Consider the following 25,891-nt stretch of genomic DNA (forward strand, 5'->3'; position numbering starts at 1 on the left):
TAGTATTGTCCATGTGTTAAGTGGTAAGAATACATTCGACCCAGCTCCTGCCATTTCTCTGGGAACTTTGCATAATAAAGATGCTGACATCTTAAGAGAGATTCACTGTCATCCATTCTACATTCACAACACACACACACATACACAAAAAGACATGTGACGTATTTCTTCAAGTCAAGCCCAAAGCAGCAAATGAAAGAATCTGAAGCCATACAGCATATGCACAGCTTTACATGTCAGCCTTCACAAAACAGTTCATAAAATAATGTTATCATAAACGTTGGAGTGTGAAACTCTCAGTAGCTGAATGATATCTGTGGAAATGTCCATTCCTCCACAGAAGTTCACAAAAGTGCTGCTTCAGTCTCGCTCGGTCTCACTTTATGTACTCCAGTCATTATAATCCAACAATTTAATATGTTCCTCTAAAGTGCATGAATGAGGTAAAATGGAAAATGTTCTCCAGTGGTCCTAAGAGTTCAGACTGGAACCATTGTGTGTTGCATGTGTTCCATTTGGGAAAACATTTCCTGCTGCACTCGTGCCAGTAGTATATCCTGATGTGAAGGTGTGATGATCCCAAGTCTGTCCAGCTCCCTGTGGACACATCATTTCATTATTATCAATAGAATTGCTTAAAAAAATCTAAATATTACTATAAATCAGGGGTCCCCAACCACCGCAGGCCATGTGGCAATGGGCCCCAGAGAAAAACTTTATATATCGTTATAAAAAAGTAAAACTCTTTTTAGTCTACCATCATATTTACTCAGACAATATAGTGCAAATTAACCTAAATATAGTGCACTTGATCCTAAACAGCAAACATGATTATTAACTCCAAACTATGGTTAAGAGTTATAAGCAATTTTTTAGGTTTATTACTAGTCCTTCTGAGAAAAAAGGTTGGGGACCACTGTTATAAATGACATTTAATTTACATTATTGAACTTCTATTCATGCTGTATTTTGTAGTGAAAAATAAACATAATTCACTATTTAATAATTACATAATTCTAGACTGAGGGTGGGATAGGTGATTTGATGGGTTAGGCTTACTGGTGTGTTAATGTGAGTAGACTGTCCAGGCTGGTGTATCCTGCAGCTGCCAGTGTGTCTCTGTACCTCTCCAGACCAATGGACTGCAGCCACTCACACACAGACCACTCTTGTAAGCACACTTCAGGTATGACTGACACACACACGTCTGTGCCAAGATCTGTTTCCAAAATGGCTGCTGAAGGTCTGCAGTTGATGAAATAAAAATGGTTGGTTTTCTCTTGCACAGGTTATATCAGTTAATGTATTTTAATAGGGAGTTTATAAAGAAAATACAGAATAACAAAGTACCTGTCCCCCCCAGTGCGGCGCAGGGTCCCTGGGTTTCGGATGAGTTTGTCTAACATGTTTAGTATCTGGCTAAAGGTGGGTCTCTCTGCACGCTCCTTCTCCCAACAGTCCAACATGAGCTGGTGCAGCACTACAGGGCAGTCCATCGGGGCTGGGAGACGGTAGCCTTCCTCTATTGCTTTGATGACCTACAATAAAACATCAGAAGTTGAGTGAGGTTAATCTACATTGTCCCATGTTGCCTGTTTTAAGTTTTGTGGAGTTTTGGGCCTTATAGCAATTTTATGTTAATTTGGCCACCAGTGACAAGAAACACAATCTGGTGACATTTAAATAATGATAAAGACTCACTAAGCTGCTAATTACAAGCCTCACTAAAGAAATAGATGTTTTTTTTTACTGAGGAATTATTAGGTTTTTGTTTGTCAGGATCTTCCCATTGCTGTCTTACAACAGGCTGCAATTACATTTTAGATTTTACAGCTGTAAAAAGTAGTGTGGGACTGAAGCACATTGGATAAACAGCCAAATATGTGGAGTACAGCTCATCTCGAGGGCCTCTTATGAACACCGCAGATGAAATCAATCACATCTCAGGCATTTCCATATGCCACAAAGGCTCTTTGACCCACTCACACTTAACCAGCTTTGATAGCAAAGTGATTGCAAATTTGCTTGGAAATTGGATTTCATTTAGAATGGTTTAGAAGGCGTAAATTAAGCCAACATTTATATAGTTTATGCTTGGAAAAGCACTAAGCAGCCATTTATACTAGCTTTAATAAAACACCAAAATTTATCGTCAAGAAAAATGTCTGTGACTGTTGCTCACAAAGCAATTTCTACATTTTTCTAAATATTGACCAAGGTCCTTGAAACAGAGCTAAATGGAGCAAAACTATTTTAGAAAACCCATGTGTCGTACTTCTAATGTAAAGTCTTTGCAGATTAGAGCTTGTTCTGTGTAGGAGAGCAGAAAGTAGACATTTTAGGATTGATTATACTTAATTATTGTAAGTCAAGTCTGAGCTGAGAATTTTAAAATATGCTTTATCTCAGATGCACTCAGATGCTGTTAATGCAGTCTATTTCAACAGCAACTTGAGAAAAAACAAATAAATTAGATTAGATTTTGTACTAACTATACCCTTTTCCTTGACACGTGTGAGACATTTTTCATGCTTTTGCTTGTTGTTAAAATGGCTGCCTTAGAGCAAACTGTATTTCAGCTACTCACATCTTGGTTGTTCATGTCCCAGTAAGGTCTCTCTCCATATGACACCACCTCCCACATGACGATGCCATAACTCCACACGTCGCTGGCTGTCGAGAACTTCCTGTAGGCTATAGCTTCTGGGGCTGTCCATCTGATGGGGATCTTTCCTCCAGGGGAGAGGTAAGTCCCAGTGGCCTCCTAAAACACCAAAGAGACCTCATAAATAATGCTTATTGATCCTGTGAACAAGTAAATGTAACGATCAATTAGTTAATGCAGATGTGTGCTAGGCAGGCTAGGAAAGAATTGACACTCTGTATTACACATTTTATAGATGTGCAAATTACTAATACTAATTTATTGACAGACTGAACAATGCTCTTACCCTGGTGGTATAAGCTGTAGTTGGGTCATCCTCCAGAACTCGACTGAGGCCGAAGTCGGACACCTTACACACCAGGTTACTGTTGACCAGGATGTTTCGCGCTGCCAGGTCTCTGTGCACGTAGCTCATGTCTGAGAGGTACTTCATCCCAGAGGCAATGCCACGCAGCATGCCCACCAGCTGGATCACTGTGAACTGACCATCGTGTTTCTGCACAGAAAATGAATGAGTCAGGAAAATGACAATGCCAGTGTTCAGAATAATAGGAGAATTTTAGAAAGGACTTACTCGAAGAAAGGCATCCAAGGAGCCATTTTCCATGTATTCTGTGATAATCATCAAAGGCTTACCTGCAATAAAAAATATAATAAATATACACAATTAATCTCAGGTCTACTGGGTTTTAATTCAGTTTATTATTTTGATTGTTCACTATATAAAATATTTATATTGGGCCCAAATCAGTTATTAACAGTTTATTAATAACAGTAATATAATACAAAGCTCACATCTGGTGACAACCCCTTCCAGTCTGATGATGTTGGGATGGTCAAACTGTCCCATGATTGACGCCTCTGCGAGGAAGTCCCGCCTCTGTTTGTCTGAGTATCCTGCTTTGAGACTCTTGATGGCCACATAGATCTCCCTTTTCCCTTGTAAACGCAGTCGCCCGCTGCACACCTCTCCAAACTCTCCTACACACATAAAGAGTCCATTAGAGTTAGCTCCATGCAAACACATGTGGGGGTCTGTGCACTGGAGCAAGCCTTACCCATGCCAATAACCCTCTCGATGTGGATACTGTTGACATCGATCTCTTTGGCAAACTCGTGGATGGCCTGGTCGGGATCTTCGTAGGTGAATGGGTCTATGTAGATTTTCACTCCTGAAGAGGAGGAGGATGGAAGGTAGGAGGATTAGTGCGAAATATTAGTTGTATAATGGTGCATGTGTTATGTAAATGTACTGTCCGCTTGTGTGCAGGTGGAGAACAAAGAGACGCTGACTATCGGAGTATGCCTTGTACCTGGATTGAGATGTTTCTCTTCTTCAGAATCCTGCTTGGTTTTACTGTATTTGCTCCTCCTGAAAAGAAATAATGACTGACTGTTTAACTGGCATGCAAATAAAAGTAGGTAAAATGAACTATTTCCTTTCACCCTGGATATGTTTGAATGATATAGTCAACTGAGCGAATAATAAGCCACTAGGATTGTTTTATATTCAGATTTCTTTCTGTTTCTTTTAGAGGGGTTTCCAGGATTTGCAGTAATTCAAAGTAATGACAATGACAACAGAGGAAAGCTGAGTGAGCAGATGAAAGCACTGAGGGAAGTGCAGGAGGAGGGGCGAGGCCTCAGGTAGCAGGAGATAAAAGGTGTTTTCCATTAAACAAAGAAACTGTCACAAACACCTTTGTGGTGGAGCAGGTGTGTGTGAATGCTTTGTGCGCCTGTGCATGTGAACGTGCACGTCTGCTGTGAAGAGGACACACAAGCCCTACTGCTAAAGAGACAGTAATGACAAGTCAGGGACAAAGGGATTATCACTGTCTCCACTCTAATCCCCTTTAAAAGCTCCAGGTAACACTCATATTATTTAGATGCACAATGGCAGCTTAGCAGAAGAAATGCTTATTACTGACATCATCATTTTGCTCAGATTGCATGATGGGAAAGTGTCAGTAGGTGTGGAAAGCTAACTGTACAGTAATAAGGAGAGTGTGGGTGTGTGTACCTGCGGGTAATGATGAAGACAGCTGCAGATATCAGGAGTAAAATCCCAAGGCCACTGATTGACAGCAGCAGGAAGGCTGAGTTCACCCCTTCTCCAATCAGAGGGAACGGATCTGAGAGAAAGAGACAGTAATGAGATGTCGAAATACAGCCCTGTCCATAATAAAGATATAAAACAACATAAGCAAAAGAAATAAAGGCTGAGATAAGAGGTAAATAAATTAAGATATTTTCATCTTCTGCTATAAAAATTGCAATCCATCATTTGTTTAGGAGTAGTTTAATGTAGAAAAGGACATTTCTGTTATAAGGATTACAAAACAATGTTGGCTGCTGTCTGACATGCACATGCACAAAGCTCTATATCACTAATCACTGTGTTTTAGTGCCCTTGTGTACATGCATTTGAAATACCTGAATTAGTGGAGAATTCAAAGGGAGCACTGAACTCCCCATAACCAGCAGCTGTTCGGGCACGCACATGAAACACATAGACAGTGAGCGGGCTGAGGCCGGCCACGTCCACGCTCTGGGAGAAAGTTCTCATTATGCGGTAGGACCTTTCTTTCTGATCCTGATTAGAAGAGACAAAAGACACTGAAGTTGGTGCCTGATTGCAAATCTATCTGTAGCATCAGTAAAGTAAAACAGCGTGCCAATATACTGACAATTCTTGACACGTGCATGACTTGCATTAACTTTGCCTGGCTCACCTTTTCATAGAACTTGACCTCGTATTCGAGGATGACCCCATTCGGTCGATCTGGTTGTTGCCATGCCAATGACAAACTGTGCCTGGTGACATCGGTGGCTTGGACAAACGTCACAGGAGAGGGAGCTGACGGAGAAGGAGATGCACTTAGTATGACATAGCATGAGGACTGAAGTGTCTATTTCTGTACTAGTGCCATGACAGTAAACACAGCTGACTCCAGACTACTTTTCACCCTTTTTGTCAACAATCCCATTGACCCACTGTACGTATGAGCCGACCTAAATCTCATCTTCCTCACTCCTTAATGGGGACTTTCACTGTAGTCTCGTCCGCTACATTTTCAGCACTTTTATTGCAGTTTGTCCTCTTTGCGGCTGTTATGTGATACTGGGCCATATGGAGGTGCAGCTTGGACTTGATATATGCCAGACACACTTTGGTGCTATGCATGAAGTTATTTCCCCGGGGCACCTGAACCTAAGCAGGTGCACGGGCGTCTAAATGGCACTGTTAATGCTTTCGTACTATGACAGTTGAGATGTAGCAGCAGCATGTGAACACAGCACCCCTTGAAACTAATGGAGAACGTATGTGACAAGCTCACATACACCGTGTCACCTCTGCAGCTAAAATGAAACACGTAATAAAAACTAAACAGACTTTTTTTTTTACACATCCAGAGTCAAAAACTGAGTCACAATGTCACACTCTCACACTAATGCTGTATGTCAAGTTCTTTTGAAAAGTGGTCACGTCTAATTTCTGACAAACCAGCTTTTTTCTACACACTGTATTTGCATTCAGTGATTTACATCTCTCCTCCCTGACAGCCTCCAGAGAGCATCCATATAATTAATTCAGCAGTTGTAAGGTGTAGGAGGACAGAGCAGTGACAGACTGTGATGGTTTGATTAGAAGCTAGTGTTTCCAGCTGAGAGCTTTCTAATAAAACATACTTTCTTCAAACAAAAAAAAATACTACAAATCATTTACATTTGCAAATCAGATCATTTTCAGATGTCATGTACTTGATAAATAAATGTGCAATCATATGCCTCATAGCCTCGATAAAAATATCTCATAAAAGCTTTTAAAATGCGTATACACCTCATGATTCTTTCGCGTCACATATTACCCACAAGGCCCTACTTCCCAGTGGACCCATGAGAACTGAACAACCACAGCAGATGCCGCTGTGCTGACCCACATATGATTTTAAGCAGATTTTGCAGTATAGAAAAGACAAACGCATTTATCTCACCAGCTTGGTTTGTAGTGACCGTCACAGAAACGCTCTGGGTTGCCCCTGCACCGCTGACCTGGGAGACCCCATTTCGGGCCTGTACGATGAAGGTGTAGTGCGTGTGGGCTCGGAGCTCGCTGACCACCACCCTAGTCGTCATTAAGTGTGTCTGTCCAGGGGAAAAGATGACATCCGAATCGCAGGGTAAGCACAACTGAGACCCAGAGTCTGTATTGGATTTGGGGTAGTCTCCACTCTGGTAGATGCCTCTCCCTGGGTGCACATCTGGTCCCACAAAGCCTTGGTCGGACTGCATCCCTAAGCCGTTTCTCTGTGCCTCGGGCTGGGACATGTTATAATTCCTGGACAGCATTTTGTTCCCCTTGGAGCTTTGACAGATGAGGCATTCCACATTGTAGCTCGTATCACTGCGTCCCCCCAAGCGGCGAGGGGGGCTCCACTCCAGGACGACCGAAGTCTTGTTCACCACGGAAATCAACTGCTGTGGAGCGGATGGAGGCTCTGTGTAAAGGATAGAGAAGTCAGTATAATTGTATTGCACATCGAGGAAGTGGACTATATCAAAGGGGAGGGGCTGCGGTGACTTTTGGCAGGGGTTAAATTGTAGACATCTGGGATTTTATTGAAAGCGTTTTGATGTGTTGGATTCTTTCCTCCCTAGTATTTCACTACAGTGCTAATGTATGTTTGCTCATTTTTTTCCCAGGCCAAGAAACCCATGCGCTGTATTTAGGCATAATTAAGTTTACGACACACATACTAAGACTGAGGCCTCCCAGTCTGCTACACTGGACTGTCTCAGTGAGCATGCCTGTTCTGGTCACTCATTGTCTCTAGTCACTCCTCTCCAAATAAGATATAGGTGGCAGCTTAGTCATAGGTAATAAGTTCAGAAAACAGCAGTGTCATTCAGAAATGATTGTGTGTTCTTCTGTTTGGTACCAGCAGACTATGCATACAATGGGTTTTCAGTGTGGTTAGCATGCAGGGCTCTTACTTGGGGCATTGTTTTAAGCGTGTATGGATTGGATGAATGTTTACTTACGGGTACAGGCCATGGCAGGAGGGTCAGAGTCCGCACGATAGAACCCAGCATGGCATTCGCAAACGGCTGTCCCTTCTTTTAGAGCATAACTGTGGGGAGGGCATTTGGCACATCCTGGGTCTGAAGATTTTGCCTTGTAGAAGCCAATGGGACAGGCTGCAAACAGACACAAACCAGAAGTCTCTGTCAACACTAGGATCATCCATGACAATTACCTGCTCTGACATTAATTGTCCTTTTGCATATTAAAAGCTTTTATTGCCAGTCATAACAACACCATTTTACGAAGGCAGTTGACATGCTAATGTTCACGTACAGTAAAAAGGACCACCAAAGTCCTGGACAAACAAAAATCCTTAACCTTATTTGCAAATTCTTTTCTCCATTGACTACTGTAGTATTGTAGTAATGCATTTAAAGTGGTAACAAAATGAATCATTGTGGTGAATGTACCACGCTAAGGTCAAAGTGCTAAAATTGTCCAAATCCACCCACTACGGTTGATTATTATTAAGTACAAAAAAAGAAATGTGTTGACTAAAGGCCTAATTCAGATGTTGTTGTTTTTTTGTGCAATTAATTTGTATAATTAAAATTACGATCAATTTACTGTGTTGATATTTTTATGGAAAACTTTACATAGCAGTTTTAATGTCTGCTATTTTAACAAAGGATATTATTAGCCAGAATATTTAAGTTCACCCTGCAGTCTGGTTCAAAAGGTCACCAGTGACCCAGGTCCACTGATCCCTGACCCTTATTGATCGCTGCAGACAACAAGTTAATCAACACATGGAGCACCACATTCAGGGGAATCCTACTTAAACCAGTCAACACAAAACTGAAATAAGAAAATGACATTAGAGCAAAGAGGCATTATTTTTTTCTGCTAATTTACAAGAAGTAGGTAAGAGAACACCCCCCACACTTACTGCAGAAAACATAAGACGAGAATATATTAAAAACCCCAGTGTCGACAGCCCACACAAATATAATTGACATTTCAATATACAGAATCAGAGCAACCGAGAAGAAGAGAGTGCAGCACAGAGGAGGCTGAAAATCTTCTCTCTGTGTACCAACGAGTTATGCATTGACAGAACAACAATACGATAAATGAGTGCATAATTATACAGCTTGACATCCACTGGAGAAGCACAGGAGCTTGGCTGGTTAGAGACATTTTCCTCCCTTGAATTCACTTGGAAATCCTGCGTTTGTTTCCCGAGCAATCATTTTCTCCACCACCTTCTTTTCATCATCACTCGCTATTCATTCATTCTTGCTTCCACCAATTCAGCCATCCCCAGTTCTTCCCCCTTTCAGATTTCCAAGGAGATGGAGACGTCCCAGTAGGAGGAGCAGACTGGAATGTGGGAATCGTGTGTGTGTGTCAGCGTGCTTTATGACACTCGTGAGCAGATGAGAGGGCGGAAGTGCCTCCTCTGTAATCTCCTCTCACCGACCATCCTGCCCCATCTGCACTAGTCCTCGTACATTCACTCTTTCACACACTCATTGAGCCCTGCTTCACAGCTTTTGCATAGGATTCGCTCCCAGTCAGTGTGCTTTTTACTTTGGCCGTGTACTTAACCGCCTTTGTGTCATGATAGTGCTGCTATTTTCTAGATCTCAATATACCCTTCTGTAAGTGTCAAGGAAAGCTTTAAAACATGTGAATGGCAGTTGAAACCAGGGAAGACATAAGCACAAATGCAGTTGATAAGATAGCATTCATCTCAAGAAGAGATATATCCCATATAATAAATATTAACAGCCAGGGCTTTTCGGAAAATATGTAACTGCAATTAGGTTTGCTATTCATTTATGAAATATGAATTGCTAAACTAATACAAACTAATATGGATTTCAAAATATTTAAACTACAGGGTTGGTAGAGGTGTAGGAATAATCTGGGTGCAGAGACAGAGTTGTTTGCAGGAACTCTTTATGATTTGTTAAGTGGAATTGCTCTGTGTAGGCTGTATTCACACTTGCACATGCATCACATAAAAAATTAGACAGACCTGGAACGAAACCTGAACTAAACCAACATAAAATCAGAAGAAGTGCAAATTTCCACTATTTTCATTTGATTGTAGTTTTAAACAGATTATTATTATTTTTTAATTCACTTATGGTACTTGGAGGCTGATTATAACACAACTGTTCCAGGGGGTTGGACACAGCTTTTGTCTATGCGTGAACCACTCCTCTTTCTCTGTCTTCAACACACAGATCTGAAAGAATGAAAGAAGCCAGGCATTTGAAGCTATAAACTTCCCTCACCAGCTACTCATGTCTCTATTGGGCCTGTTGTCCCAGAGCTTTTGTGTGTTTGAGCGCAGCTTCACAAGAGCGAGAGCTGAGTGCTGACCTGGAATAAGAGCTCATGATAGTGTCATTAACCCGACATTAACCCTACTATGAGACGAAGGGTCTATTCTGAGCTCAGGCACCATCACTGGGCACAAATACTGATAAGGTACTTCAATGATGTCGATTGTTAAAAAAAAAAAAGTTTATAGATGTAGTAGTGAAGAAAAATATATCTAAGAACAAATAAATCTGAATAACCAGAAAAGAAACAACACAGGAAGGACTTCTAAAATTTCAATTACAATTATTGCTCTAATCAATTACAACATTTTTAACATTTATGTGTTTCCTTTAAAAGTTGCTCATGGATTGTACAAGTCTGCTTGTAGAGTATGTTTACAAATAGTCTATTTCTGTGAAATATGTCACCAACTTTTAAGTTTTTGTTCACTTAATTTTAAGCATGTTGATGCCCTATCTTCTCTCTGAACAAATAAAATAATTGTGATTTCATTGTGATTATTATTTGAGTAATGACTTTATTTTAAAATGCAATACAGATATAGTTCATGCGCTTTTTCCATTGATCTAATCTACTATCATTGTTAGTATAGATGTTATCAGTCCACACCACACTATAATCATTGACCCATGACCAGGTCAGTTTTCAGTTAATGCTCTGTTTGGGATCACAGCGCTTCACACCACAGTCAAACTTTTGCCTGCTACTGTATCTTGTGCATACAGTGTAATCAGCTGTAGAGCAGGGAAGTGGGTGATTGGGGAAGACAGCAATAAGCAAACAGATAGGACAGATAAAGTAGGCAGGAAAGGAAGGTGCCCTTTGATTACTATCAGCAAAGTCAGGATTTGCATATGCAGTCTCTCAGTAGCTAAAATGCAAATGCAGCTCTTTGCACATTTCACTAAGTCTTGTTGGCACACTGTATGCAGCTGTGTATGTGTGTGTGTGTATTCCCCTTGACCCCATGTTATCTGTCATCAGGCCTTGTCCCCCCAGCCGAGAAGGAAGCACCCCTGACCGCTCCACTGTGACACCTGCCTGAGTGATGGATGGAGGGAGGGACAGATTGACGGATGGTTAGACAGATTGATAGACTGTCCCTGGAAAAGGAGGGAATCTGTTAATCACCTGGGTCGCGCCCTCATAATTAAAAACACAGAAATCCTAAATGCCAAACAACTTCTACCTTTCTTCTATCTTTTGATGTATCTCTTCAATTAAAACCATTACTAGAAGAGAGGCTGATAAGGAATTCTGCCACAGTTTGATACTAATCTTATGAGCGCACACTCACGGGAAGCCTTGCGTTTGCCTACATTTAAATATCCATAAGTAAATATTGAGGTTTTCATGTGAAATCAGCGTGGATTTGTCTGCACTAAGCCAACAGTGCCAGCATTAGCATGTGAATACGCTTAGTAACAATGATCCCCCTCCCCATGCCACAGATCACCCCCTGCCACCAGCTCACACCCCCTCTACCCTACACCGTATATCAGGAAAAAAGAGTTAGCGATAATGAGAGGAAAGCAGAGAGTTTTGCCAATGCCAGACGACCAAGAGAACTTGGCAGAGCATCTAGCTGTGCAGAATAACCTGTGAGAAAAGACAATGACGCTCTGAGTTTGAAAGAGGAGTTGGAATTCAAGCCATTCCCCCCCACCTGGGTTTGGCTTCTCCAGACAATCCCAGTGCACTGTTGTTCTGCGCACTGTCACCTGCCATACGTGAACATTTACACATGCACACTCCTCCCCCCTGTTCTGTATGCCCCTGATCTCCAGGCATTCCCGGGCAGCCCTCCAAACTGTGAGTACATGGGAAGAAGGGCTTTGTTAGGCACAAATTCACAGATACACTAAATCAGCTATCCAACATGTCCACAGTCCAGAAATGCAATAATTAGAGAGACTGAATGCAGCGATTATGCAGTCTATTCTATCATCTGTTCATTCTTTTTAACTTCCTAAAATCGCTCTTTCACTGCCACTGCTTAATACACTCCTCTCATCCAAGCATTCTGCGCTTGACGAGGCTCTGCAGGTGCATTGGAAAGATGAGCAACCATGAAATCTCTCTGGACATGGGGAGCAGAGGCGCACATACAAGCACACTCGTATGCATTCCAGGCCTCCCAAGGTGCTTAGCAAAACGCAGCCCAGCCATCCAGCCAGCACAGAGGCAGTCACATACAAAGCTTTCATTACGCCTCTCCAGCCGTTCCCCTTTTAATTCTCTGTGTTGTTTCTTCCTCACTCGTCTCTCCTCCCTCATTTCCGCTCCTCCCAGACGGATCGCAGCTGTCAAACTTTTGACGTCTTCATCTCTACTGGTCGTGACCCTGCACTCAGTGGCTAAACTCCTGGTGTATATGAGAGCGAGCCTGTCACTCACACGTTTTGACATCTTCATCAGGCACAGTCATGACCTCGGTTTTAACCAGGGCTTTCCAAAAGAGGGCTGTTCCCTCCCTTGTATTTCCCCACTCGTCCCCTTTGCACTCTGTGACGAACTCTCCACGGGGGAGGGGTCGGCTGGCCATTGATGCCTTCTGCTGTCAGCGGCCTTCTTTCATACTGCGCTCCTCTATTCAACAGAAAATCCCATCTTCCTCTGCAGAGCTCCTGGCCTGATCCTCTCCTTCCTCGGCAGCACTCGAGGTGAACTTTCACAGTTCACACAACACAGACTGGTCTGGCCAGCTTTAGGCCCCATTAATTTTAACTAAGTGGACATTCAAAGATGAAGTTAAGTTAAAATGAGTGAAAGTGATAAGAAAGACATTTTACCATTAACAAACAGAGACTGGTTAGTCTCAAAATGAGGACATTGGAAGGCAAGTCTGGAGTATTATGAAGAGATTGCATTCCTTCCATGTCATTATTCAAATACTCTGTCTTCTCTAGGACGCTTTAGAGAGAAATCTTTGTATATAACACTCTAGTCATCTAGCTAAAAAGTTTGCCAATTTTTAGCTTAATGTTTTTGTCAGTTTCACTAACACCCAACAACTTCACATATCTGAACTGCTGATGAAAAGTACACAATTTGTATGTATAACAACAGCATATGGAGCTTGAAGTAAAACACGACTTTCTAATTATGCCAATATTTTTGTAGTAGCTGTACTCCACTCAACCATCTGTCAGTGGAGAAGTCTATATTGCAGACTGAGTGATCACACATGAGTCAACACAATCCATACACCTTTTGACCCCAGTGGCTCTAAGCAGTCAGGCCTTCTCAACACCCTTTCAGAACTGTCTACAGCATACGCACCATTCTGTCTCTAACACAAACTTTGAGCTTAAAACTGGAGGGAGCATTGAGGCACACTGCCAATCGTGCGGGGTTCTCAGTATTCATCCGGAGTTTGATGGATTTCCATTGGAGGCAGCTGAGCCCGGCCAACAACCTGACAAGCAGAGGGAGTAGACTAGCCAGAACACAGAGCAGCCGATAGATAGATGGCACTTCACATCTGCTAGAGGTTCAGCCGAGTCAAGGGTCTCTCTTAAATCTCGTTGAGGAGAAGCATCTTTCAGACCTCAGGGACCACCCCAAAATCCTCCTCCTCTTTTCACACGCAACAAACGGGGCAAGCGGGGTGAAGGTTGTGCTAGACGTTTATCACCGCTTTGGCTACTGTTCCACGGAAAGAAGTGCTTTTTCAATTTGAAAAGCCAACTGGCACCAAGAGTCTTCATGTCCATCTTGCTGCGTTGTTCTCTCTTCTTCTCAGTTTGAGTTATTGCTCTGTTTGTTATACAATTAGCCAGCCGGACGAGCCTCATAAATTAGGAGATCACTGAGCTGTTCCCTTATATCTGTCTATTGCTTGGTCTGGGTCCATCTGCACATATTTTGCTTATGTGGCCTGGAAGGGTGAGTGCCTTTTTTTTCTCATAAAACTGACTTCAGTTTCTACTCACTCGCTGCTTAGCTATCCGTACTACCACACACAGGCTTACAAACATTACACGTCATGGAGACCACATGTACGTTGGTGAAAGGCGTGAACAGCTTGCATTTTGGTAACTGTAAAGTTCAAGCCTGATTTGTTAACGGGAGAGGCCTTTTCATCCAGATGGTTTGTGTTATGTCAAACACGTCTTACTTGGACCTTTTTTTTTTTTTTAATATGTCTGTTAATGACATTTTAGCATGGGATGATTTCCTAACGTCGCAATCTATTTAAAGCTCATTTTCCAACAACATGCTTTCTAATAAGCAATGCCTTTCAAGACATGTAATAATCACAAACTAATTAAATTTTCAAAACGAGGAACCATGTGTAAACCAGCACCTACAATGCTATTTTCTGTCATTTTTAAGAGCTTGTTAACCTCAAGAAATTAGCAACAAGAAATAACCAAGGCAATTCATTTCAAATTCAGAGCTCAGTAACAAAAAATGTACAATACTACATTTAAGTAAACCTTACCTTTACATGCTCCACTCTTCTCCTCATATCCCGGGATACAAAGACATCCACCAATAGGTACCAGCCACTCTCCATCAGCACCACAGTACATCTTGGGCTCATCTCTCTCTTCTGATTGGTTTACACAGGAGCCCCTCACTTCCACCAGTGATGACGTGTCTGCTCCAGTGACTGTATCGGGGAAGGTAGCCAAGTTCCGTACAGTGAGGGGGCATGTTTTATAGAAGACCCTCACAGAAACCAAAGCAATGCAGGCGCCTACATCCTGGAAGGCAAGATAGAAGCCCTTCCGGGTCGTGACCTTTACGTCTCGCACCTCTGTGTTCAGTTTCATAATGCGATCTCCGACGTCAACCTGAACAGAAATAGACATTGAAAGAGATATTGACACTGGTTGACTTCTGCAATGGAAAATGGATTATTAATGTGAATCGAAATGCCGAATGTTAAAAATCCCACAAAATAAAAGAGTACTGTTAAGTGGCTAGATTAAAGTATGAGGAGGTGGAGGTATCCTGATCTCTGAACCTGAATGAGCTGTTACCTGTGTAAAACTCTCATCTGCTGCCACTGTGTCAACTTTAATGAAGCTGCTCTCTTTGATGTAGCTCTCTTTGTCATCGTTGGACTCGTGGTAGTACAAATTGAATGTCTCCTAAAAGATAAAAATAAAGGATTTATCATCAAAAACCAGAGCCACTTGTTCTCTCCCGCTGTAGTCTGAAATACCTTGCAAGTGCCGGTGACCCCAGGTAGGCTGTTGCAGTCTCTCAAAGTAAACTTGACCTCCACATACACCCTCTGAGCTCCGGAGCGTGGAATCCAATCCGTCCTCAACCAGTTGTTCTGACTTGGTTCGAGGACATTGCAAACTTGGTATGTTCTGATGGGGATGTTCTTCTCATCCATTATGCTCACTTCCTCCCACTGCAATCACACAACATCAATTGTATCACACAGTCAAGCAGAATGAAAACAACTTAGTGCACAATTCGGTTCTGGTTTGGGAGGCAGCTGGGGCTTTTTAACTTGGAAATTGAGTATAGATCAGGAATTTGTTGAAACAGATGTCCACAGTTACATTGATCAATGCTTAAGTTAAGAAACGGGGATATCGCGAAAACAGATTGGCTAACTTTAAGTATAAACATTAAAGAGGAGAGCTGTATCTAAGGAACAGAGCAAGCTTGGTATCCACATCTTACATATGGCAGTGGTTAAAATGATTATGTGTGTTTGTCTGCTGTTTGGCAACTCCAGAGCTCAAGTTTCAGAAGCACTTGAAAACACAAGTGTAAAAAGGATGGGATTTCAAAACAGTAGCTGATGAAGGCTGCAGCTGATAGACCAACTGTTGCAAAAGTAAAGACAAATAAATTCTGTCTAATGACCACGATTTTTACACTACAGTGGACCCAGATGGCAAATGCCTAGGATTCCAGGCAACTAACACCACTCTCACTTTTGCACTTACCACAAATGCAATCTCACAAAAGCTGATTGTAAATAATAGCTTTTCCATTTGCAGATATTGTGTGGTCATAAATAAAGTGAAGTAACAAGTGAACAAGTCCCACTCCCACATGTTTGAAACACCATTGTATGCACTAATGAAATATATAGGACTAACATTGGCGCTTGCCTCAGCAGTCTGTGACATTTCAGCAGGTTCAGATTATAGTACCGTCTCCAAGGTTTTTTTTACAGGCACATTTCCATAGAAGTGAAGGCAGCTCAACCTTCACCGCACCATCCATCTCAATAGAGTTGACTATTTGCCTTGTACTGTGACCCTTTAAATGACCGCCGAGCCTGCTGATTCCAAATTGGCTTTTTATTTCCACTGAATAATAATCTGCTGCCTTCCCTACTGGTGAGAGTTGTATACACTCTAAATGTGGCGTGTCGAAGGAGAGAAAAAGAGAGCCACGGAGACGCACGACAACAGGATGTGCGTGTCTGAAAGGGAGGGACATGAGAGGGTCGTGTGCACAAATGGGATCGATAAGTCACTGAGCCTGGTAGAATGTTAATTTTGCTAAATGCATTGGCTTGGTTTCACTTGACTAAGTTTTTGCTTATTTTTTATGAAATTGAGTTGTATTCAGAAAGCTTGAAAGTAAAATCAATCATCAGCATGTATTATTGCTAGTGAGAAAATGTTCACTACTGCAGTGGATCCCATCCTTCTTTTGTTTTGAGTACCCCCTAAGCTTTGTTTCACTTTGTTTACTTTAGTTAACTTAGGTTTAAATAAATCAGTTTATTATAGCAGCATAATCTGTCTATCAATTATTTATATAATATTTTTTATATTTTATATATATTTGTAATGATATTGATCTTGTCCAAAATCTATTAGAAATATCTCCCAATAATTCCTTATGTACCCCCTAAAGTTCCTGTATCCCCAGTTGGGAAACAGTTCTTCTCTGTCAGTGCATCCAAATACAATTTTTGACATCATATTATTGCTATAACTACATAAGATGGTAAGTTGTAGTGGTAGCCGTAGTAGTTTACTTACTACAACTATATTAGCGATAATACTGTGTCCCAAAATGCATTTGAAAATATTAACACATATCAAACAAATAACCAATTAGCATTTTTTATGGTTTTATTGTACTCAGTATCTGTTGTTTGCTTGTATCACCAATAACAAATGCACAATAGAAATTTAGATTTTGTTTGTCAGCGTGATCAGCAAAATAAAAGGATTTAGCATTTGACTGTACTGCTTTATACCAAACACAATGTGATGCCGTAAACATGCACAAAGTCTATAGGGGCGATCCTGTGTGTGAGTGTGGATTGTGTGTGTGGATCGTGTGTAATGAAGAAGAGTGCTGTAAAGAGTTTGATGGCTCCTTGTCTGGTCCCCCTTTGGAGTCTTTGTCAGCAGATTGAAATCACAGCTGTCAGAAGAAAAAAGGAGCAATGCACTTGCCCCAATCGCACACCACGGAGAGGATGGCTTTTGGTGTCTGTGTGCGGGTCTGAAAGTGTGTGAAGCTAAAGGATGTCGAAGACTGGGGGGTGCCTGTAATCAAAAGCTCAGTGCGTGCAGACCAGGACCCTGTCAATCAAGCAGCATGTGAGAGAATAAGCACACCATGACAGAAGAGGACTAAAGAAGAAAGAGGAGTCAAGTTCGTCCACTAACTCCTACAAGAGCAGAGGCAATGATGTACAGATGGCGCATACACTAATAAGTAATAGAAGAGAATATATTCCTGTGATCCATTCTGGCAAATGTATGGTACTAAAAATCCCAAAAAACGACACCCACCATCAAGCTGCTTCCTACTTTTATCATTTGCCAAACACAACGCCAAAAATCTCATATTAGCACTTAGGCTGGGCGAACAACAGCTCATTTAAAAAAATCTGTGGGATGATTATTTGCAGTCTCCAGACTAAGTGTGATTTATTTCCAAAGAGAAAACAGGTTGTAAACTGTGTATTTGTAAGAAAATAAATTAATAAATGGAAAGAGGAGAGAGAAAGAGAAGAAGCTCCCACTCACCCCTCCCTCTGAAGGACTGGCTGCCCATTTCAGTTCTCCTGGCGCTGTCCTTGTATCCAGCAGGGTCACTAAAATGCACACATATGCAGGTGGCATCAGGGAAAAACAGCCAGTACAGTATTCAATCATCTCTGCCAAATATATCATTTTGAAGCAGTGCCAAAATACATGTTAATATTGCTATATTACACAGAGAGGCATGAGACATGATTGAAATGCACCAAATCAGAAGCTAATCTCCTCAAACTACTTGCGTTATTGGACTCTTACAAAAACAAACAAACAAACAAAAACTCTGTATTTTAGATATTATATGAATAAACTGGACCTTAACTAGTCCCAGTGCTCGTCACATGTTTACAGTAGGCTAAATCACATTTAGTACATGTTAACTGTATTTTTACTACAACACAAAAGTAATTCATTAAATCAAATAAGGAAAGACAAACTTTAACAAGCTGAAGAAAATATGTTCAATTCGAACCCGTTCCTAGAGCGCACATGATGCGCATAGAGCTGGCTCCAAACGCTGAAACGTCCGAGTTGTAAATGTCTCACGCAGGCTTTTACGTTTTCCTCTTACCTTCGTTTGCAGGATAAACCCTCGTTCTCGCACTGGCCACTGTGCTAGATATCCAAATAAAAGTGTAAATCGTTCTCCATTTGCTAGCCATGTGTGCCGAGTGGAAGTGTGCGTAATCCTCGTTCACTCTTCTGCGCGCTGGCTGAGGCGCTTCCATCCCGGTGGGAAAAGTGTGTGTGAATGAACGCAAGTGTGGACGCGAGTTGGATGCAGCGAGGAAAGCTTATGGGGCGGGATCTCACGCCCAGAGGCTTGTGCGTTAGTGGTAAATTCAAATGACACGAGACGAGTGACATCCCCAGGAGCGCCGGAACACTGTTAATATGCGCTGATAAAAACTAGTATCATGTTACCAGTGATTAAATGAATGAAGCCGACTTCTGTGCCTGCACTGGGATGACCTATAATTTCAACGAGATACAACGGGGCACAACTGAAGCAAAGTAGAAAAAACAGCAACGAATAAATAAAAAAGAATAAAATCACATCAAATGATAAAAATCTCCATTCAAATATGAACCAGAGATCTGTAGCCTATTTTAGGCTATAGCAGATAGTCATCGCCGCATTCCAATAGATCAGAGTCAATATGGCACTCCACCTTACACCTGATGTTGCCAAGCAGGTTCTAACACTCAACTGAGACATTTGTGCGCGAGGAAGACCAAAGAAAATATCTTGTAAGTCATAGAAATCCTGTCAACTACATTACAAAAGATGAACGTGTATTTTCTAATAAAGGTTAGACTGCCTTTGCCTGGCCTGTCTTTATGGCCGATCAGGCAGCTGCAGGTTCTTTGTCCTGTAGGCGAACAGCGTGACAGCAGCGCCGCCTGTTGACAACTGGGTAAAAAAAGAAATAAAAACCTGATCAGGAATGTAATGTTGGCATTAAAGAGGAGGGTAACACAGGGGCCATCTTCTCACTGTCTGATCATAATATCCCCAGTAAAAAAAAACCTCTCTAGATTATTGTAATAATTACGTAGTGCCAGAGTAGAAGAAGGCAGTGGCACAAAGGCCCGGAGTGTGGTGGATCAAACAAAGAGCAGCACATGAACTGTCCTCCTACACTCTGCTTTTTAAAGACACACTGAACAATCGTTTTAGGTTCTGCACGGCTTGAAGAAAAAACATACTCTCTTTTGCTCTGATGTGGTTGTTTGTGTGTTGAAGATAACACAGGCTAACCCAGGCCCTTTAAGCTGTTCTGTGTTGAAAATGTCAGACAGTAAGTTTGTACATGCTTTATGGCAAACAAAAGGTTTGTGGTTAAGTTTTTAGTTAAAGAGATATTAGCTGAAAATTTTAGGTGCAACCTTTGTTTTTGTTTTTTGGTGGGGTAATGATATAGCATCACTTCAAGGTATACACTGTTGTGGTTCACTATACAGCCGTCTCCATCTCGCTTTGTGTCCAGCAGTTGCTATGCCGAAACCATCTCGATCCCCTGTTAGGCATCATAATGGACCCAGGAAGAGCATCTGGCACTGAGAGTCGCCAAAAACCATCTCACCACTTCGACCTGCCACTCTCCACATCTACCATAATACCGTTTTCGTGTTTCATTCTCCACCATCTTCACGAAAGACTGCGTAATTACAAAGACCCAATTAGCCGAAATGGGATTACGATTTCGCTGAGGGACCAATGGACCAATCATGTGGAGCGTTGCAGCCCGTCCGCCAATGGGGCGGCGGCGCAGGTGGGCGGGACACGACTGTTGGGCGGAGGTGACATAGTGACATGGATGGAGAATGGTTCTGTTGTTTCTGGTCATTTGTGTCACCAAAGTTTTGATTGATGACCATCGAGATGTTTTCCCACTCTCCCCTGAGGATCTGTGCGCTCGAGAGGGGGTTTCGACATAGCTCCCCCATCGCCGCCGAACCTCTACTTTAAGCCTGGTCCTTGGCCTAACATGGCTTCAACACACACTTTTGTCCTGTTTGAGGCCCCAGATGGCAGCTGCCCACACATCTGTATTGTTAATCACTAAATATAGGACAGCCTGTCTGTTTTTTATTTGTATGCCTCCACATGTCAACCAATGTGCAGATCTCAAGGGCGTAACAATGATCAAGACAGTGAAGCGGACAGGAAGAAATAAAGAAAGTACACAAAGTAGCCAAATGTAACTGTGCAAGTGTAAAGAAGAAAAGCCCAAGGGACGGTAGGTGTGTGGGCGGCTGAAAGAAACGAACAAAAGAAGCAGAGAAGAGAGATGAGTGTGGATGTGATTGGACGGGTGGGTGGCGGCGACGCACAGAGGGGGCTGTTGGGTGTTGGAAAACGGAGCTTTCCTCAAAGCCTCATTAAGATATTCCTGGAGCGAGAGTTTTCATTTGGCTTTCAGTCCGACACAGAGCTGTGCCATCGCACTGTGAGCAAAAACAATTTCATATTCATAGCACTAGAGACATACTCTGTGGATTGTAGCACAAATGATATTCAGATATTCTAAACCCGAGCGACGAGACTCAATGGTCAAACTCCTTCAGCCGACCCGGCATCATTAACATGGCTGAAGCATTTTGATCAGTGCCCAGCTCACTTCTTAGCAGCTGCTCCAGTCTGTTCAAATGACTTAAACTAGTGTTTATGCATGTGGACATCTCTTGCCAGGCGTGCGCGTGTCTCTACTGTACAAACAAAGGAAGAAGCGAACAGAAGGTTTCCTCCAAGCCACCAAAACACCAAAAATGTTTTGTCGACTGAATAAATCAATGACAGCCGCGTGCTTTGAGTGCATGTGAGCACGGTTGTGTGTTTTTGGAGATGTGTTTGCATGCTGGCGTCTTTGTGTGATTGCATAAACACTGAGCTGGAGTGATGAGATGTTCTCTCCATCCATCTGTTCTGCTGGCATTTCAGAGAGCAGCAGCTAGAGAAAAGAGAGACAGAAAAGGTGTACAGTAAAGAGGATTTTCTTGAGTTAGCAAAACATCCAAAGGCACGTGTGTCCACAGTGTAGTCCAAGAAGCAATAATGAACAGGATTTTAATGGCCTTCAGTTTTCTATTTATATATAATATATAATACAAAATAAGGAACAAGAAACTCCCACTTTGTTTCTACGTCTAAGCACTATATTGATTTGGAAATTGTCCATGAGTGTGGGCTTTGATGTCCTCTATTTTTTTTTCCCCTAATTTCCATATTATTATTTTTTTTATTTTTATTTTTTAAATGGATGTTGTACAATATTTAGATATTTCTATGTATATTTTTGACAATTATGGTGCTTATATTTGGTGCACAAAATAAAACTGGCTTGAGGTAAGGCGTACACCTACACTAGGTCAGTCAAGCTGATGTGTCAAACCAAGATTAATGTTCATGCCTATTCTCCACCTTTACCAAAATTGCTATCGTTCGCAAAACTCACAGATGAGGGATGATTTTATTGATCTAAAATGACCTTTTCACATTATTCAATCAGGCTGGTTGTGTATGATTTCTATGACGTTTGCTTATGAGAAAGTGAAGTGTCTTCCTGTGCATGTGGTTAGTCACTGTTTAGCTTTGTGCAGCGTAGGCCATGCACTGTACAGCTCTTCCTGCTCACCAACTCTCACCGCTGAGCTTTGTAGAATTTTTCCCTTCAGCGCTGTTGACCCTGCAGTGACACGCATGCCCTCATCACCGCAGATAACAGACCACCCTAAAAATACTCCGCTTTCTATCTTTTTCCTCGCTGTTTTCCTCACCTCTATTGGCTGACTCTATCCAGTTAGTGCTGCCAGACTCCACTACCTCTGGGCACTCCCAAAAGTCGCTGAGGTCCAATTCTATATTTTGCTCTTTTCATGTTTAGCATGGAACGAGTCTGAAGATGTTGAAGTGTTACATCACAAGTTTTGTTAGTATTTTCTGTAATCATTTCGTACCTCCCCCCCATGAGTTAGTTCAGCAGTCACCCACACTCTGGACACAGGGCAGATGGGATGTAGGAGGAGCGCAAGTGAGGAACCAAACCTACTGGGCTCTTATAACTATACATCAAGCCATTAGCCGTAAGTCTCCTATAAAGTAAAGCGCCATGCATTGTTTGGCTTCCCTTACAGGTCTGACAGTCTGGAACGGTGCTAATTATGATAAACTACACTATTTTTTAAGATCACTCCACTGCCAAGTGTTTTTTGAGAGTGGTTGCGTTTCACCAGCCTCCATTGCTGCCTTTGTTGTGGATGGCTTTTATGGAGGCACTTTTCCGTAGAGCCGGGGAAGTTTCGACTCATTTAAAGCTTTTTTTGCCACGCTTGACATTTGGGGTTAGGAAGTGGTTTTGTTCTTGCTTATGTGCGTCTTTCCATTGTGTTACCATGCATATAAATCACAAGGGTACTCTATAATAGAAGTAAAATACATGTTCAGTACTGCATGTAATTTATTTTTTCTCAATGAAATCGTCTCACATCTTCGCCCATCCATGTGTCTTTGCAAAATCTATGCTGGTCAATATTTTAGCGCATAAACAGGTAGAAATCTTTGCTCCCTTTTCCTTGTGGTGTGTTTCCTATCCTTTTTTTGTTTGGTCCACACCCACGCAGGTGACCAGGGGGTGCCTCGAGTGGGTGGACAACTCAATACTGACCCCCTCCCTTTGCCTTCAACCCCCCAAAAGGAGAGTCTAAAACACAGTGGAAACAGGGGGGCCCGGAGGAGGAAGGGTCTGCCTCACTCCCACCCTCATGCAAATGGCACTACATTTTGCAAACTGCTACAACAAGGAAACAGGGACAAACATTTATCTCCACGCTCTGAAACAGGTGCAAGAAGAAGCAAAAAAAAAAAAAAAAAAAAAAGACAAGGTGTAATGGTTAAGCTAGAGCCTTGGAAAAGTGCTGTGGTAGGCTTAATGCTGGAACAAAATATTTTAAGGGGATTTTTAATAGCTCCACTTTTGTACTCTAAATTCTTACTGAGCATAGTGTGAAAAATAAAGAAGAACACTGAAAAACTGCTTTCAGTCATCTCATCATGCTTGGTTATTTTGTGGCATAAACAAGGCACTACATCAATGCATCACACAAAAGGACCAAATGACAGCGCCAATCGCAACAAAAGTAAAAAAAAAAATTATCAAAGAGTTATTTTTATTAAGTTTTACTAAATTATATTTCTACTGTAAAATTTACATTACAAAAATCTTGAGTATTTAGGTCTACCCAAAATAAAAGTGAGTAAATTTAAGTGCAAGAGACCAAAAACAGTACCAGCATAGGGCATGGATTTTCATTAGATCTCAAAAAGGCTTGTCAAGATGATTTGGTTTATTTATAATAGAAACTAAAAAAATAATAACTCTAACACTCTAAAAACATAAACCTGAATGTGAAACACTTTTCCTCAGTACTCTCTTTGTGCTACAATAATTTAACTTTTTTATTCTGAGAGTTTTCATGAAGCTGGTCCCATATTTGAAGAATGGAAAGGTACCTGACAATTTGAATGAAAGAAACTGAAGGAAATTCACTGCTGTTTGATAGTGATGTCAATAATTGCAAATAACCACATTGTGCTGTTTAGTTTCTAACGATAACACTAAAATTTGATATCACTCTCAAACACAAGAGCAGTCTATTAAAGCTTTCATCCGACTCTGAGGAAAAGTGTATTGTGTAACATTACCAGGCTCACACCAAACAGCATGTCAGTGATGAGGCCATGCGATTTCCTCAGGATTAGTGGGAATTAGGCGTCTCACCACACTATTGTCTTGTTAATCGCTTTACCTTTGTTTTATCAGCAGCTGCAGGTCACACAATAGATGTGGGTAGACGAGAAACACAAGAGATATAAAACCTAACGAGAGTTTGATGTGAATTTGTGATTTGAGATTTGCTTAGTAGAGTTTTTTCTAATAATAAACATGCATCGAGTCAGTATCTGCAAACTAAAAATATATGTATGCTAAACGCTAATACTATAAAATTGTTTAATGGTTTATCACAACTTTTAGAACCTTACACTCTCCATCTTAAACTTAGACAAACTTTAATGATCCACTAGGGAAATTATTTGGACACAGTAGCTCACAGCAAAACATAATAACAAAGACTCTAAATATAAATGGTAATAATAAATTCAAAATAAGTAGTAAAAATAGCAAGAGATCGGTGTTCAATAAGACATCCACAGCTTCAACTGAATAATCTTTGTTAGTTTGTTTGTGACTTTTGTTTATATTGACCATTGAGAGCGCGAAATGAATAAAACAACAGCCCTTATCTTACAGCAAACATGATATTATTCGTGAAATAGTTCTCACAATAGGTAACAGCATTTATGTTTTTGCAAATGTATTTTTGGCAGATCCAACTATGTATTGTTGACACACAGCCATGCAAGATTTCACAGTCCTTATGTTCATGAAGGAGATGTGTTGTGACAATTGCTTCACTGCTAAATGCTCTAATTCACTCTGGTTAATCTGAGTTGTCACAAAGTATCTTCACTTTGGATTTATATGGACACTGAGGCCTTAAACCCGTTTAATCAGCATTCTTTGTTATGTCCAGCTCAATATCCCAGAGGAGAGCGGCCTGTTCTAACATCGCCCCCGTCTGGCTGCTAGCGTTAAGGCTGGTAGCAGGCTTTGATGACAGGACATCAGATGGTGTGGTGCTAAATTAAGATGTGTGGGAGGAGAGGAGGATTCGAGGAGGACCCACATTAGATGATTCAAATTGAGAGTGATATTACATATGAAAGTCTTGTGGGAAGAAGCCAATGTCTATGTAAAAAACTCTGCTGGTGGTTTTCACTCAATCTGATTAGGTGAGGTTAACCAACTTTTCTTTTTTTATTTTATTAAAATTAAATATCACTCTCATTTTTACTTTATCCAGTAATAAAACATATCAAAAGAACTGTATTTGGGGATGTTTATCTTGTATAATACATATTGTGAATTATATTTATTTATATTTATATTTATTTATTTAACATATTAAATTATAAATATATATAACATAAATACAGAGCTGCGGTGCAGTTCTCAAGCTTTGCTTTAACATGTGAATCAAGGTATTTATATATGAGAATTTCCATTTATACGGCGGCAAAGGTTTAAACATAGGAAAAAATATTTTGCTAAGAAGTACACACCCACACTCCCAGTACCAGGCAAAAACTAAAGAGTCAGAATAACACACTCTACCACTTTTATTTGGCCTAGAGTATCTGTATCTCACATGTTACAGCATGTGTTTGATTTGATCATATTTAAAGCAGTCTGTGTTGTTGTTGTTCTTTTGTACTTTCTAATATGTATT

At 41.2% G+C, this 25,891-nt stretch overlaps 1 protein-coding gene across 1 annotated transcript; it reads right to left on the reverse strand.

The window, feature by feature from the left end:
- Window positions 1-18,768, reverse strand: LOC110159722 (ephrin type-A receptor 4-like). The gene is made up of 19 exons (XM_020924333.2): window positions 18,612-18,768; window positions 18,029-18,096; window positions 15,229-15,426; window positions 15,044-15,154; window positions 14,500-14,854; window positions 7,712-7,867; window positions 6,664-7,167; window positions 5,401-5,525; window positions 5,102-5,261; window positions 4,689-4,800; window positions 3,979-4,037; window positions 3,724-3,837; window positions 3,461-3,646; window positions 3,240-3,301; window positions 2,952-3,161; window positions 2,588-2,764; window positions 1,351-1,538; window positions 1,060-1,245; window positions 1-597 (listed from the first exon to the last, which is right to left on the reverse strand). The coding sequence occupies exons 1-19, from the start codon at window positions 18,766-18,768 to the stop codon at window positions 480-482; spliced, it is 3,246 nt and encodes a 1,081-aa protein (XP_020779992.1). The 3' UTR covers window positions 1-479.
- Between the last annotated feature and the right edge of the window lie 7,123 nt (window positions 18,769-25,891).

This window comes from Boleophthalmus pectinirostris, unplaced genomic scaffold (genome assembly GCF_026225935.1).
Source record: "Boleophthalmus pectinirostris isolate CB_2022bp ecotype Guang Dong unplaced genomic scaffold, ASM2622593v1 HiC_scaffold_16, whole genome shotgun sequence".
In the NCBI taxonomy this organism is placed as follows: domain Eukaryota; kingdom Metazoa; phylum Chordata; class Actinopteri; order Gobiiformes; family Gobiidae; genus Boleophthalmus; species Boleophthalmus pectinirostris.